Here is a 14,041-nt window from a genome sequence, read left to right as displayed (position 1 = left end):
GCTCCGTTCCGTAGTCGGTATTCGTAGCCAGTCTTGTTAATGATCTCACTGAGGGGGTTCAGGCCTATGCAGAACAGCAGTGGGGACAGAGCATCTCCTTGGTAGATCCCGCACTTGATGGTGACTTGTGCTAGTCACTTCTGCATATATGTATATATATATATATATATATATGTGTGTGTGTGTGTGTGTGTGTGTGTGTGTGTGTATATATATATATGTGTGTGTGTGTGTGTGTGTGTGTGTGTGTGTGTGTGTATATATATATGTGTGTGTGTGTGTGTGTGTGTGTGTGTGTGTGTATATATATGTGTGTGTGTGTGTGTGTGTGTGTGTGTGTGTGTGTGTGTGTGTGTGTGTGTATAGATAGATAGATAGATGGACAGATAGATAGATGAATAGATAGACAGCATATTTATAGTGTTTTTATATTGCCTGTGAAACCCTTTGAACCTTTACATGATATTAGGTTAAACAAGTTTAAACAAGGAGAAACTTTTCCCTCACAATTGGACATTTACTACATTAACCCAGCCATTCATTTCCAGTTTCTCAGAGCTCCAACTCCCCGATCAAAACAACACACAGTGAAAGTGACTGCGCGCGGCAAGACTCGGTCTGAAACGTAAACCTTCACAGCGGAGTCTGTTTGGCCCGTGTCTCTTCTCTCAATGCCTTTGGCTGACACAGAGCAAACAGCAGGTCTTCAGTCTCTCACACCAGATTGCCTGTGTGATTCTGGCCACGCCATGTTTTACGTTTCCCCCTGCTTCTGTTGTGGCGCCGCCAGACTGAGCTGAAGCATGATTATGCTCTTGTTGCCCAACACATTTCATTAATTGAGATGAAAGAAGAATGACCAGCCGCAGAGAGGGGAGGCGCACACACCGCTTTAGATAACCGGATGAAGCCTGCCTGCTGCACTCCTGAAGCACTGGTTTCAGCCAAATATAGTATCTGTTGAAAACACTCCTTTTACATCACAGCTCTGACTGTTTGAGCACCTTTCTTACAGCGCGAGGATCGAATAGAGGGGCTCACCGAAGTCACATAACTTGAGGACGTCATCGGAGCTGATGAGAAGGTTTTCTGGCTTTATGTCTGAGGAGGAAGAACACAGATGGAGAGTAAGCTGGAGAGGGGCATCATTATCATCATCGCTATTACATCACTTCCATCAGTTTCTGCCACCACACATTCATCTGTTTCATTGAGAGAGCGATTTGAATGATTACCCTTCAGAGAAATGGAATTTCATCAGCAAAAATGCACAGATTGGGGGGAAAAAAAACTATAACCCATACACTGAATCCCTCGATAACATTGTCATATGGGTGCCTGGATATACTACAGGCCATTTGGATGCCTGCTCTGTTGCTCTCAGTGTGCCAAAAGCTCACATGGGCCATCTGGTTTCCTGCTCTGCTGCCACTGATTCACCAAAAGGTCTTCTAGTGAACAGTACATCGCTTAGTTATAATGCTGATAGATATAATGCTGAAGATGCTATGATATCATGGGGATTGACCAGGATTGATAGGTATGGAATGAGTATATTAGAGGCACAGCTCAGGCTGAGCGGGTTTGAGACAAAGTTATAGTTTGAGATGTTTGAACATGTGCAGAGGAGGGACAGTGGATGCAATGGGCAAAGGATGTTGAATATGGAGCTGCCAGACAGGAGGAAAAGAGGAAACTCAGAGGAAGTTCATGGATGAGGATATGCACAGGGTTGGTGTGACAGAGGAGGATGCTAGGGACAGGGCGAGATGGAGGTAGATGATCCACTGTGGTGACCTCTAAAGGGAGCAGCCAAAAGAAAAAGATGAAACTATGAAGCTAAACAGATAGAAAGTGAGCTTATTCTGACCAAACACCTGTCTCACATAGTGATACGAACCATGAAGCTGGACCCAAAAATATTTAGATGTTACAGAGAGTATGATGTATCCCATAATATTGATGCTCAAAGTTTTAACAATTCTCAAATGTATTTTATATCAGTCTTCTGTATTTAAAAACATAGGAGGACTGAACAAATTAAAAAACACCAAATTGTGATGCACTTGGAAAATATTCATAGTAAGAAGGTAAAATTTTACATGATGCATCAAAGCTCCTTTTGGCGGCTCTCTTCTTAATGAGTAAGGTGACCATATCACAACAAACTGAACGTGGGACAAAGTGAGACGTGTTAATAATACTGAGAGGTAGTCAAATATATTACATTTAAATGCAACATTTCCAACTCTCTTGCTAATAAAAGATCTTTAGCCGTCTTTGGGTTTCAGTAAAGATGCATCCATACTCTCATACATGTTTTTTTGCACCATATCTTACAATTTTAGCCATTTTTAACCAATTATGAGACAGAAATATTGTATCACTTCACACCACATTTTCAGTCAAAATTTGGGATACTGTCTCAAGATGTGGGAAAGGAGGACAAGTAATAAAAGTGCTGTGCAGTCTCACATAAAGAGCACTATCAGCATACCCTATTCACAAGGGGTTGCCACAGATTTTTACACCAGATGCAACCCCAAAGGTATTTGTGTCTTCTCATGGGCTCAAACCAGGGACCTTTTGCTTGTTAGACACACATGTAAATCACTACACTATGGAAACCAGGTGATTCTGAAGGGCTCGTGTGGGAAATTTTCTCCAGTTTGGTGGATTTTATATGGAATGACCATGTTTTTTCTCCAGTGTAAGCAAAATAATGCTGCATTTGTCTTCCTGCTCTGGGGGCCTCTCCTCTATCGTACTAACACTCTGTACGCTATGTTCAGGTCAAGAAAAACGCCTTACCTCGGTGAACAATGTCATGCTTATGGCACCAGTGAATTGCTTTGATTAGCTGGAAGATGTAGCTGCGCGCTTTTTCACTCGGCACACCGTTTGGTAACTCCTCGAGCAGTTCGAGCATATTCTAAAAGAGAGAGGGAAAAAGACACAGTTGAAGAAATCAAAGCTGAGCTCTTTATTATCATGAGGGATTTGGGGGTTTAGCGAACGAATTCTAGGTTTAACCCTGAGTTTTCAGCATCGGGAGGACCCGTCCAGACCTGACCACCTCTGGTGCAGGTTGTATTTGAGGTAAGAGATCGACATGCTTTTTAAAGTGTGACAAAAGTCTGTTTTTTTTTCTGTTGGAGAAAAATGGTTCATATTTGAGAAACAATACCTATTTTTTAATTATCTATTTTGTGAATAGAAGGTTCATTAAGTGAGAACAATGCGTTGACTGCTTCGGGCTGCCATTTCTGAAGCTGTAATGCGTTTAATAGCTCTGGTCTAAAGTATTTTATTTTGAAGACGAGGACTTTTTTCTGCTTTTTACCTGATTTTGTGAGCAATTTTAAACAATTATAATGTTGAATAGAACTTAATTTAGTGATAAGCTAAGCCTCATATTTGCTGGCCAACTTGAAATTTGGATTTTGAGCAACTTACAGGTTTGAATGATGTTTCTTCTGGTTGTTCTTTACTTGTACCTTTACTAGTCCTACACATTCAGACCAGGTGTTTTAATACCACAGTGCTCTACAGCCTTTCCCTATCACACAAACTCGCCCGCTGCTGCTTTGGCTGCTGCAGCTCTGTTGCTTTCAGCCTCTATTATGTGTTTAACCTCTTTGTATTTTTTCAAATATTGTAGTTTGCTGTTATTTTGGAAAATATCCTGCTCTGTTGCCAGTATACCTCCCTGTGTTTGTCATTCGTCATATGCTGCCAATGTTATCTCTTTCACAGTGAGGTTGGGAAAACCCTGGATTGAATTATTGAGCTGATAACCACCTTCATTCATCGTTCTGTTGATGTTACGGTAAGTGAAGCCAGAAGAAGAGAAGAGTGTGCTGAACTTGTTCTGCTACAGGCGACGGGTGAGAGTAACACCAGAGTCAGCGCAGGTATCGGCCTGTGGAGGAAACCTACCTTCTCCACATATTCGAAAACAAGGTACAGCTTCCCTCTTCGGCGGAAGGCTTCTTTCAGCTCAACAATATTCTCCTGCTTGAGCGTGCGGAGCATTTTGAGCTCCCGCAGGGTCGTTTCTTTGACCTCTTCATTTTCTGCGTGGAGGTGAGACAGACAGGAAATGAGGATCACACTGAGCTGCCATGTTGTGATAGATATGGGATGCAGCAGGCCAGTAGAAATAAAGGACGAGGACAGCCTGCATTACAATAGAAATCATAAGTGCTCTCTGATGAGGCCTGCCCATCGGGAGCGAAGAGCCCTCTTACCTTCGCTGTCCTTGAATTTCTTAATGGCCACAATTTCATTGGTGTCCTGCAGCAAAAACACAGAAATCAATCCTGTCATTGCATCACGACAGTGGAAAAACACAACAGTGAGGCTGACTCAAATCATGAATATTAGTGTTACTGCTGCTGCCTTTACTACTGCGTTCAGTAGTGAGAATAACACATTTTTGCATTCAGCTGTGGGGACTGTGGCTGAAAGTATATAAATTATTTAATCAGCAACACAAACAGATGTTCAAGTCCAAATCTACAAAAAGCATGCCTAATTAAATATCAGTAGCATTCACGTTAGCATGCAGGATGGGGATATTGCTTTGAACCTGAAACTGTGTTTCAAGCAGCAACTTTGAAGCTGGAAAAAAGTGAGAACGGACATCTGAACGTTTGCGAGGAAAGCTGCAAAATCGACATGACTTTTTACACATCCAAGGATGGAGCAGTCAAGACCAGTTTTGTTATTTCCCACAAAAATTATAAACCAAAGTAAGTGAGCCAATCTCTGCTGGGGAGTTTATTAGAGTGTTTGGTCAACTTTCCTGAGCTGATATGCCCTGAGAAAAAAAGAAGTGTTTGACAATGAGCCGATGGCTACTCGGCTCTGGATGAGAGTTGTGATATCTGCCCAGTTACTCATCTTTGTAAGCGGGATGAAGACAGAGTTGGAGATTTTGGAGGAGCTGGCAGCAATGCACTCAGTGAAAGGGACAGGGAATGATTTGTTCATGGAGGTAAGTGCTTGCTTGGAAAGGCTTGAGCTGAAATGGGAAAAACTGGACTTTGTCCAAATCTGACACGGAAGAATGGTGGACTTTTGAAAAAGATACAAGATCAAGTGACTAAAAAGAACCCAGAAGTGAAATAAGCATTTATATTCTTATACACCGGGAGCTGTTTTGTATGCCAGTGCTAAAGATTAGAAGATGTTCTCTTTGGATCTACCATCATATGTGAACCAACATTCTCAGTGATGAAGTTTAACAAATCCAGATACCCTGTCCTGTCTGACATTGACTCTGACTTTAAGCTAGATATCTCTCACTTGATAAAACTGAACTGCTGTGGACCAGGACTCCACAACAGTCCATTCCTCATGTGCCCCCTTGGGAAAATTAATTGCCCAAGTCTGCCATAGACCCTCATATTAAAATACACACCTCAACCAATTAAATGAACATTGGTATAGCTTGATAGAGGCCAGTTTCTTTCTTTGTGATAACCTTTGCCTTCAATGTTCTTTAATGCATATTATCTGATAGTTATTTCTACAAACAGCCCATCTGAAAACTTATGAAGTTGCATGCAAGCTTTAAGACACCCTCAACTTTCTCAGACAGAAACAGGAACTGGTAATCAGCATCTTCAGAGATTTATACCGCTATCAGATCATGATGCCAGTATAAAGGTATAAAGAGTTTGTCAATCATTAATGGAAATTTGCTCCATTATCACCAACAATTCCTTAAATGCTACCATTTGCCTTAATTTTTATCTTCATTTTGGTCTTTAATATCAGAATTGATAACAAAAACATTAAAAAACTAAATAATGTGTGAAGCATGTTTCAAAAACTGTGTCCAAACCCATCAATTCTCTTCATTACTCTAACAGTCCTGGTATAATCACAAAGATCTCCTTCACTGGTGCATGCGGTTTCCTGCATATGGGACATAAAAAAGGTCCTACACCTTCACAAATTGAGGTTAGTACACCTGCATCAGCGCAGACTCAAGGTAGGAGGGCTCTGTAACCTACTTTAAAGGGGAAGATTTGTTGGTTTGGAGCAGCACTTAGTGTAGCGGGTTGAGAGTGTGCAGGGAGATGTTGTAGAGGCCAGACTGGAAAATGGGCCATTCGGTCTATGATAGTCTGCACCGTGCTAACTGAGCTTGTTAGCACCCAAAAACAGAAAAACAAGTTGCAAAAAGGCTCACATGGGGCTCAGGACATCCAGAAAGGGTCACGATGTGGATCTGAGAGGTTACAATGTTATTTAATCTGATTATATGTATCTAATCTCAAATTACACCAAGTTTCCTAGTTGAAATGTAAGCAAATGAAATCAATAAACAGGATTCATATACAAGAGTACTTACTTGAGTGATTAATAAGCGAGACATTTGTCTATTTTGAGATGACCATATCCTCATGAGAACCAGCCTATACATTTATGTCCTCTTAATGGACATTTGGTTTTGGTCTGTATCTTTTGACTTATTTGAGCTATCCTATTAACCACCGTTGAAGTCAAAAGAAGACATCCTGGCCAAGGACATCTCATGTGTTTGGGTGGCCTCTTTTAGCTGCAAATAGGCAAGACATCACAAAAAATTTAACTGAAAAATACTTGTTTCCTCGGTTCTCAGGAGGATATTGGGCATATCAACTTTCTGTGATGTCAGAAAAAGCATTTAGAGCTGCGCAAAATCTGAGCTTTTAGATCACAGTGATTACTTGTACAGACACTGACCTAATTATTCAAACTCTGGCCATGCTTTATATGAACAGTCTCCATTTTAACAGCATATATATGACAGAAAATAAAGAAAAGCAGAGAAGGTCCATAGAAAAATTGTAAATGGATCATTATCTGCAGCTCTAGTGCGATGGGCAAATCAAACGCTCGATGACTAGGCTTTGCTTTGTAATAAGGGGTCATACCATAGAAAAAACTGGGAGAATGAGTCACTGTTGAAGTGCAGCACAAACAGAACCAGTGTACCTGCAAAACTTTAAAGCTCAATAATTCTAAAAAGCATCTGTGTTATTTGTTAAAAGGTATAAGGTGCAAAATTATCAACAATAAGTGGAGCAGAAGAAGAAATTCGGAACTCATCAACGGCAAGATACTTCTTGTCATCCCTTCAGGAAGTTCTCTGCGAGAGAGACACCCCGCCACTAGCCCCGTTTTTTGACATGTCCTAGTTAGGCCTGGTATTTCTGCCTATGGCTCAGAGCTGTGCTCCAGTTCCCCCCCACCCCTCCTTCAGAAAGCCAAAGGCAGCGTCGCACCACTACAGCATGGATCAGAGCGAACAGCCAGCACTCCTGCCAGCATCGAGAAATGCAAGATGACTCACAGCGGGGTCAGAGCACGCCAGCCTGAGTGAAGGAAGACGGCGAGCAGCAGAGACTAAACAACCTTTCTCATGTGTGAACCTTGATCACTAATGGAGGAAATTAGACCTGATCAGAAGCTACACATTCAGTTCAAAACATCAGGACGCAGAAAATCAGAAGCTTAAACTGCATGCAGGGATGGACAGATGGTGAAAGTCTGGACCGATGCCACTGTTTAAAACAATCTGCTGATTCTAATGTGGGACATTTTTTTGGGTTTGTTTTCCTTTAGATTTTGATTGTTGTATATTTCCGCTTTCATGACAGCGAAACGAAAAAGATCTTCTTCATCACTCAACTCTCATATAAATAAGGAACCTGGATTGAAGATAAAGTGAGCGATTACTTTAAAGGACACAGCAGATACACATCGTCAAAGTCTCACCAGCTTGCAGTTATTTTTAACCAGCACAAAAAAACTACATACATAAACCAGCAAATAACTCCAATAAGACGGTCATCACATGAATCATATAAAGTACATCCCCTAACTTTGAAATCATAAATATCGAAAAGTAGAAAAAAAACTCTCTGAAGCTGCAAGTTTAAAGATCAGCCATCAAAGATGTGGACCAAGGCCAGAACCTGCCCACCAAATGGTCTAATTTGGTTTATTGGATGCCTTTGCAAAATACACTGCTACTCTTTATCTGGTGATGTTGCCATTACACACAGGAAGTGTGAAAAATCGATGGAAAATTACAAGTATTTCTAGAGCTAAAGAAACTGTTTGGATCGCGAAAAATTTGTGAAGGTTTCTGGCCTTGCCTCTGTGAGCAGTACATCAAAAAGCAAGGTATGCAGTGACAACAAGCTCACTGAATGTGGAAAACTAAGACCACATCTACATGCCCAAGTGCACTGAGTTGCTTTCATGTGTATGGTTGATGAGATATTTGGATTAGTAAGAAGTTGAGCAGGTGGCCTGTGAGTGTATAAGTCAGAAAATAAGGGGGAAAAAAGCACCTTAGGGCCACTTTAAAATGACGTGTGGCCTGTTTATTTGATCTGTAGGTGTTTCAGTTGATTTTACTTCTTGTCTCACCTCAGTTCCACCCAGAGACCACTGCCCATTTCCCCCCCAAAACAACCTTTGAAAACAGCATTGTTGAAATCTCTGATAATATAAAATGTTTTTCTGCACTCTCTGACACGGACACAGCAGCGTGCCAGTAAACACACACTTGCCACAGCAGAGGGAAGAAGCGCTGTATCGCACCAGCCCGAGGTCTCAGAAGTGGGTCCTCAAAGAGAACACTCCCATCATCTCCACCTCTGCAGAAAAACACCTAAACCACCCGGCGAATGACTGCAAACTTTCCTCTTTCTTTGCTCCAGTTCACACTGCATCACATGAGTCATTTAAGTCGGTTCAAGTTATTTCTGCTTCAGGTACAAATTGCAGCCAGAGTGATGGCAAATCCGGCACACATACACAGCGCTCGCTCTCATCTCTCAGCTGATAACAGCCATCCAGGAGCAAATTATAACAGTCAAGAGTTTTGTAGTTCATTATGACAGCATGTTAATGTTGTAGGGATCGGCGCAGAACACCAGGCGCTCTGAACCTTTCTGAGTTGCCTTTTATTTTAAGCTTTGTAGGAATTCCCATGTGGCGATGGACTGTGAAGCTCATTCATGTGAGAGAGAAACCAAGCTGGGTAAATGATTATTTACTACGAGCACAGTCCCTCTCCCACCGCCCGGATGGCACAAACACCTGTTTGATGTTTCCTAAGGCCAGGTACCATAACATGATGATCATCACCAAAAACAGCAGCGTACAAAAGGTCGGCTTTGGATATAACAGGGGTAGGCAACCTTTTTGATGACGAGTGCCATCTAAAATTTCCTCAGAAGTCAATGTGCCATATAATTGCATTAGCAATAAATTTAATAACGCTGTATATCAACAGTTGCTGCGCTGAGCGGAGAGCTCCTGAAGCATTTGAAGTGTTGGAATGTGGAAATTTCAACATCGCTTGAAAAAACTGACAGCTAGCAACGTCCGTCTCACCAGTAGGCTAAGTGATTTTTAGCCAATTACAAGTTGAATCTGATAATTGGGGTTGTTAGCTAAGATACCATCATTAAGAAGCGGCACAACTTATGTGTCTATGCGAGCTAATTTGTGATGTGCACCGCTGACCCGGCCATTCATTTTTTAATGCACCCTCTCAGATTAGTTCACTGCGTGTCGTGCCCAGGGCTGGACTGGGACAAAAAACCGGCCTGGGCATTTTGACTAGAGACCGGCCCACTAGGTATTATAGGAAAAGCCATAAAGCCTTTGAATGAAAACAAACGCTGTTGTGACAGTGATGTACACTGTCTTGTTGGTATAAAGATAAAAACTTTGGTTGTAAGATTCAGATAATTATCTAATAAAAGCGAGACATTTTAAATGAGAATAAGAAAGAAAAGCATTTCTTTGTGCCCCCCTTTCCCTGTTAATGCCCTACCTGGTCCCCTGGCAACACTTTGCTAGACCCGCCCCTGCACAGTTACCAGCTGTCAGCTACATAAAAAAAAGGATCCTGGTGTTATTTGTCTCTCAGAAACAGTTCATAACTTCCCTTCAACCCATTCATGTCACCTAAAAGGTAAACCTGTTTCTCCATCACCTGTTCAGCTCTGATGATTCAGTAAGAACATCTCCTGGTTTCATCTTCATGTTTCCCTCTCACCAGATAAAAAAAAAGATATCATGACCAGCAGCTTTTACGGCTGTGGCTCCAGCAAACATCAGCTGATACTGGAAATTAATATTAAATAAATCCTAACAACAGCTGACGTCCGCTGGTTTCCTCTTTCTGGCGCAAAGTCGGCGATAAACAAACAAGAGAGATCAGCTGATCAATGATCAGTTTCATGATTGAACGAGAGAAGAAGAGGCAGCTGCAGGTAAAGACACAGAATAAATCCAGCTTTGTGTCTTTTTCCATGCCAACTGAAGTACGGGACAAACTATGTTCCTTTTCAGCTCAATATGAAACGCATAATATTTTCTCTGAATACGGGACGATTCCGTTTTTTATGGCACGGTTGGCAACTTTACTAACCAACCTTGTGAATAAAATAAAGTTCACTATCAGTAACATCATAGCACCCACCCAGCTGTATAGAAACTCCGTCATGCTAGCTAGTACGCAGTACGAGTTATTGTAACTGACTGTAAAAACTCAGCACAACGAAAATAAACTCCAACTAAACTTGGTTTATATCTGACCCAGACAGACTGCAGGTCATAACTTCTTACCTGAAGTTCAGTTCACCTGACACTCGGACCGGAGTTATTTTTACACATCTGCCAGCATCTGGCCAATCCACCATCTTTCATTGTTTATACGGTTACTAAAAAAAAAAAAATCATCGGCCCATAAAAACGGAAGATCACCAGCTTTTGTTTACTTTTAATTTCTGGCCACACCCGAACCAGAAATGCAGCAGCTGTTTGTTTCGCCTTTAAAAACATCTGGAAATATACGGCGCCTGTGATGTCGCTTTGGTTGTGATTAAAGCTCCCACTGTGGGATTATTTTTCACTTCCAGACACTGATAAATCGGTTTTGTAACTATGCAAATCTCACCCACTGGAACTGATAAAAGACGTCAAATTAAATTAAGTTATTCATTGTTCATAATCTTGATTAAATCAGTCATCTCCTGTGTTTTCCACAATTAGTCAGTGGAGGATGCAGTCATAACTCTGCCGTGTTACTTTGTGCATCATTTTTCCATCTGGTTTGAAGTGTTTGCTGCCGATCTCCTGTGGCAAACTACAACACTGAACCCAGCATTAGGAGCATTGGTTTTGTGTCACAGGCTTGTAAAGCTTCATATTATTAGTGTCAAGATCCCATGCTCAACTGTCCAAACAAGGAGATCAAACGTGAACCGCCAGGCTGTGAGATTTGGTAATAACAGCTCTGTAGTTCTCCGTGATGATAAATGCTCCAAGTGCAAAGCCAATAAAATGTTCAATGGTAGCAGAAAAATTACCCCAAAGCAAAGCGAGAGGCTGGTGAAAAATGTTTAGGTTGCAGCTTTAATTTTGCCCCAACAGAACTATTGATACTGTACAAAGAGCCAGAGTTTTCCTTCTTTGGCCCAGTGAGCACCTCTGTACAGAAGGCTGCTGAGCCAGCACTTCAGACAATGCAGGGGACTCTAGGTGATGTTCAATGATAGTCCCTCACGTCCCTGGAGATAACTCCTATGGACTATCTAAAAGGCATAAAAAAGTAAGAAGGACCTACGCTAAAAGTGTCAATCAATCCTTTCTTCATTTTAAAATGCAACATCAGTCCCACAAATCCTTATACAGCCTTTAGCTGATCCAAAACACTGAAAGTAACTGAAATTAGATGTGATATTTCTCCCAAATTAGTTTTTCTTCATTTAGAAGTTCAATCTTTCTTCTCACATTCAAACTCCTGAAGGATAAGTCTCCATCAAGACCTCGCTGTATAGGTGCATTCACATGTCTCACTGTTGGAGATTTCACCAGCTCTGATTGGTCTGTTTGGTAATATATGGTGTAGGTAGAGTAACCCGAGGAGTCCTTGGACACTTTATGCTGTCTTCTTTTCCGTCACACCGCAGCAACACAGCAGATGTCTGACCCTCGCTGAACCTGGGTCTGTTAGTTTTCTTCTTGTTAAGGAAGTTTTTCCTTAAAAGTGGGGAGTTTTCCCTCCCCACTGTCACCAAGTGCTGCTCAAAGGGGATTGGTAGATCATTGAGGTTTTCTTTCTAATATTCTGTTGTTTTTACTTTACAATAAAAAGCAATGAGGTGACTGTCGATGTGAATTGGTGCTGCATAAATTGAATTGGATTAAGGTTAGCTGCAGGATAATGATTCTGTGAAATAAAATGTGAGATTGTCCTTGGCATTATTATTGTGCCTTCTGCCAGTGAAGACATTTACTGTTTTTGTTTTGTTTTTGTTTTTATTTTTACAGCTTTGAAATATGTGTTTAGACTCCGATAGCCCTAAAGCCTTGTCTCCTTTCTGAGTTTCAGTAAAATAACCTGCTGTTCAGTATTTATGAGCACGAAGTCCAGCATGCACAGTTTCACCTGCGATCGGAGAGCAAAGCAGAGAAACCAGGTCAAAAGTGAAAAAATGGCCTCCACTTGAACAAGGAGTCAATGCAGTAGTGTAAATAAAGCTTTTGCATAGCCTTAGTTGGATTAAACATGTCACCATAAAGTGAAAGAAGCATAGAAAGGTTTCCTTTTAAAATTAAAACTTTCCTTTTCGACAGAGCTTATAGTGAGGGCTGAATCAGGTGACCCAGAACTATTACTCAATCATCCTGCTATTGTCTCAAATTGCTGGTGCACATCCTATGATCCACTGAGCATCTCTCTTCCTCTTTTCACTTCTGTATGTTCCTCTTCTCGCTTACCTCAGCTGTTTGAGGTTGATGGATGCTCCTACCTGTGCTGGGTTCTTCCAGAGGTATCTTCCTGTTAAAATGGAGTTCTTCCTCCCCACTGTCACCAAACGCTTGCTCACCGGGGTTCTCTCTGTGACATTAGCGGCTTTACGTGGGCCTTATTTGTGATATATTAGTACTTTTCATTTGCCCAAGACAATAACGTCACTGTTAGACAATCTGCTCGCTCTTAGTTTGAAGGTTCATTTGCTGCTAAATGAGTGCTTGCGAGTGCATATGCCCCCTCCGCTTTGATACTGCCACAATGCAATCCTGTGGGAAACTCTGAATATTGTAGGGTGTTCACCTAACATTATGCAGCACTTTAAAATGACAGCTGATCTGGCACTATTTAAATAAATAATAAGTGAATTTAATCCTAACATGCACTCTTGCAAAGTAAACTGGGTTGGCTTGCTTTATGGTACTAGTGAAAAGTGTTTGTGCAGGGCTGGGCAATGACTGAATAAATGGGGTCAAGGCAAAAGCTAAAAGGAACTTTAGGTAAATGATTCACTAAAACTAAACTGCATGTTAAAGTCGGCTGAAGCCAGGTAGTGCTTTCTGTGCACGTTGAGCTCTGTAATGTATAAACACGTGACAAAAAGAAAAAGCCCATATCCAGGACGTGCGCACACAAAAGGCTGCACCAACAGTCTGCGCTTGACAAAGCTTCAGATTTATACTTTAAATAGCCTCCATCTATCAGGAGACAGTTACAACTTTAACATTCAGACAGGAAACATGTGCCCCCTCTACATCTCTCTCTGTCTTTCTCTCTCTCTCTGGCTCCTAATAGGACCACATAGGCAAGTGTTCCACTCAAGGTGACCCATTTAATGCTGTGAAAGTCCTGTTTTTCCTCTTCTGTCCCAGTTTCTGTTCACTGGGTGCAAAAATAACTGTTCGCTTCAAATGGGGCGGTAGACATTTTTTTTCCCACTAAATAAATCTAGATGTTATTGACAGCTTATATGGGAGGGAAAAAAATTACTGCATCAGTTCAATTATTGGCGGAAAAAGCACCAGCAGTTATATAATCTCGAAAAAAAAAAGAAGAAGACTTGAAGCAGTACTAAAATAAAAGATAATATGAAAAAAATGATTAAGATAGGACAAACAACAGATGACTGCAGAGTGGTCGTGACTCACTTGATGCTACACGGCAGCTCCTAAAACACTGATGGGCCTGTTAGATCTAGTCAAT

General features: G+C 41.3%; 1 protein-coding gene across 3 annotated transcripts in view; it reads right to left on the bottom strand.

Moving 5' to 3' along the window:
* LOC309700123 (cyclin-dependent kinase-like 5) overlaps positions 1–14,041 on the bottom strand; it is a 51,939-nt gene that overhangs the window by 18,761 nt on the left and 19,137 nt on the right. For all 3 annotated transcript variants that reach the window (XM_082523534.1, XM_082523536.1, XM_082523535.1), the window contains exons 4-7: positions 4,251–4,296; positions 3,940–4,076; positions 2,812–2,932; positions 1,042–1,101 (exon numbers count right to left, since the gene is read on the bottom strand). In XM_082523534.1, coding sequence (XP_082379660.1) covers positions 1,042–1,101; positions 2,812–2,932; positions 3,940–4,076; positions 4,251–4,296 — 364 coding nt within the window. The remainder of the gene's footprint in view (positions 1–1,041; positions 1,102–2,811; positions 2,933–3,939; positions 4,077–4,250; positions 4,297–14,041) is intronic.

Source organism: Aulonocara stuartgranti, assembly GCF_965226115.1.
Source record: "Aulonocara stuartgranti genome assembly, chromosome: 23".
Taxonomy (NCBI): domain Eukaryota; kingdom Metazoa; phylum Chordata; class Actinopteri; order Cichliformes; family Cichlidae; genus Aulonocara; species Aulonocara stuartgranti.
This window is presented reverse-complemented; position numbering and strand designations above follow the sequence as displayed.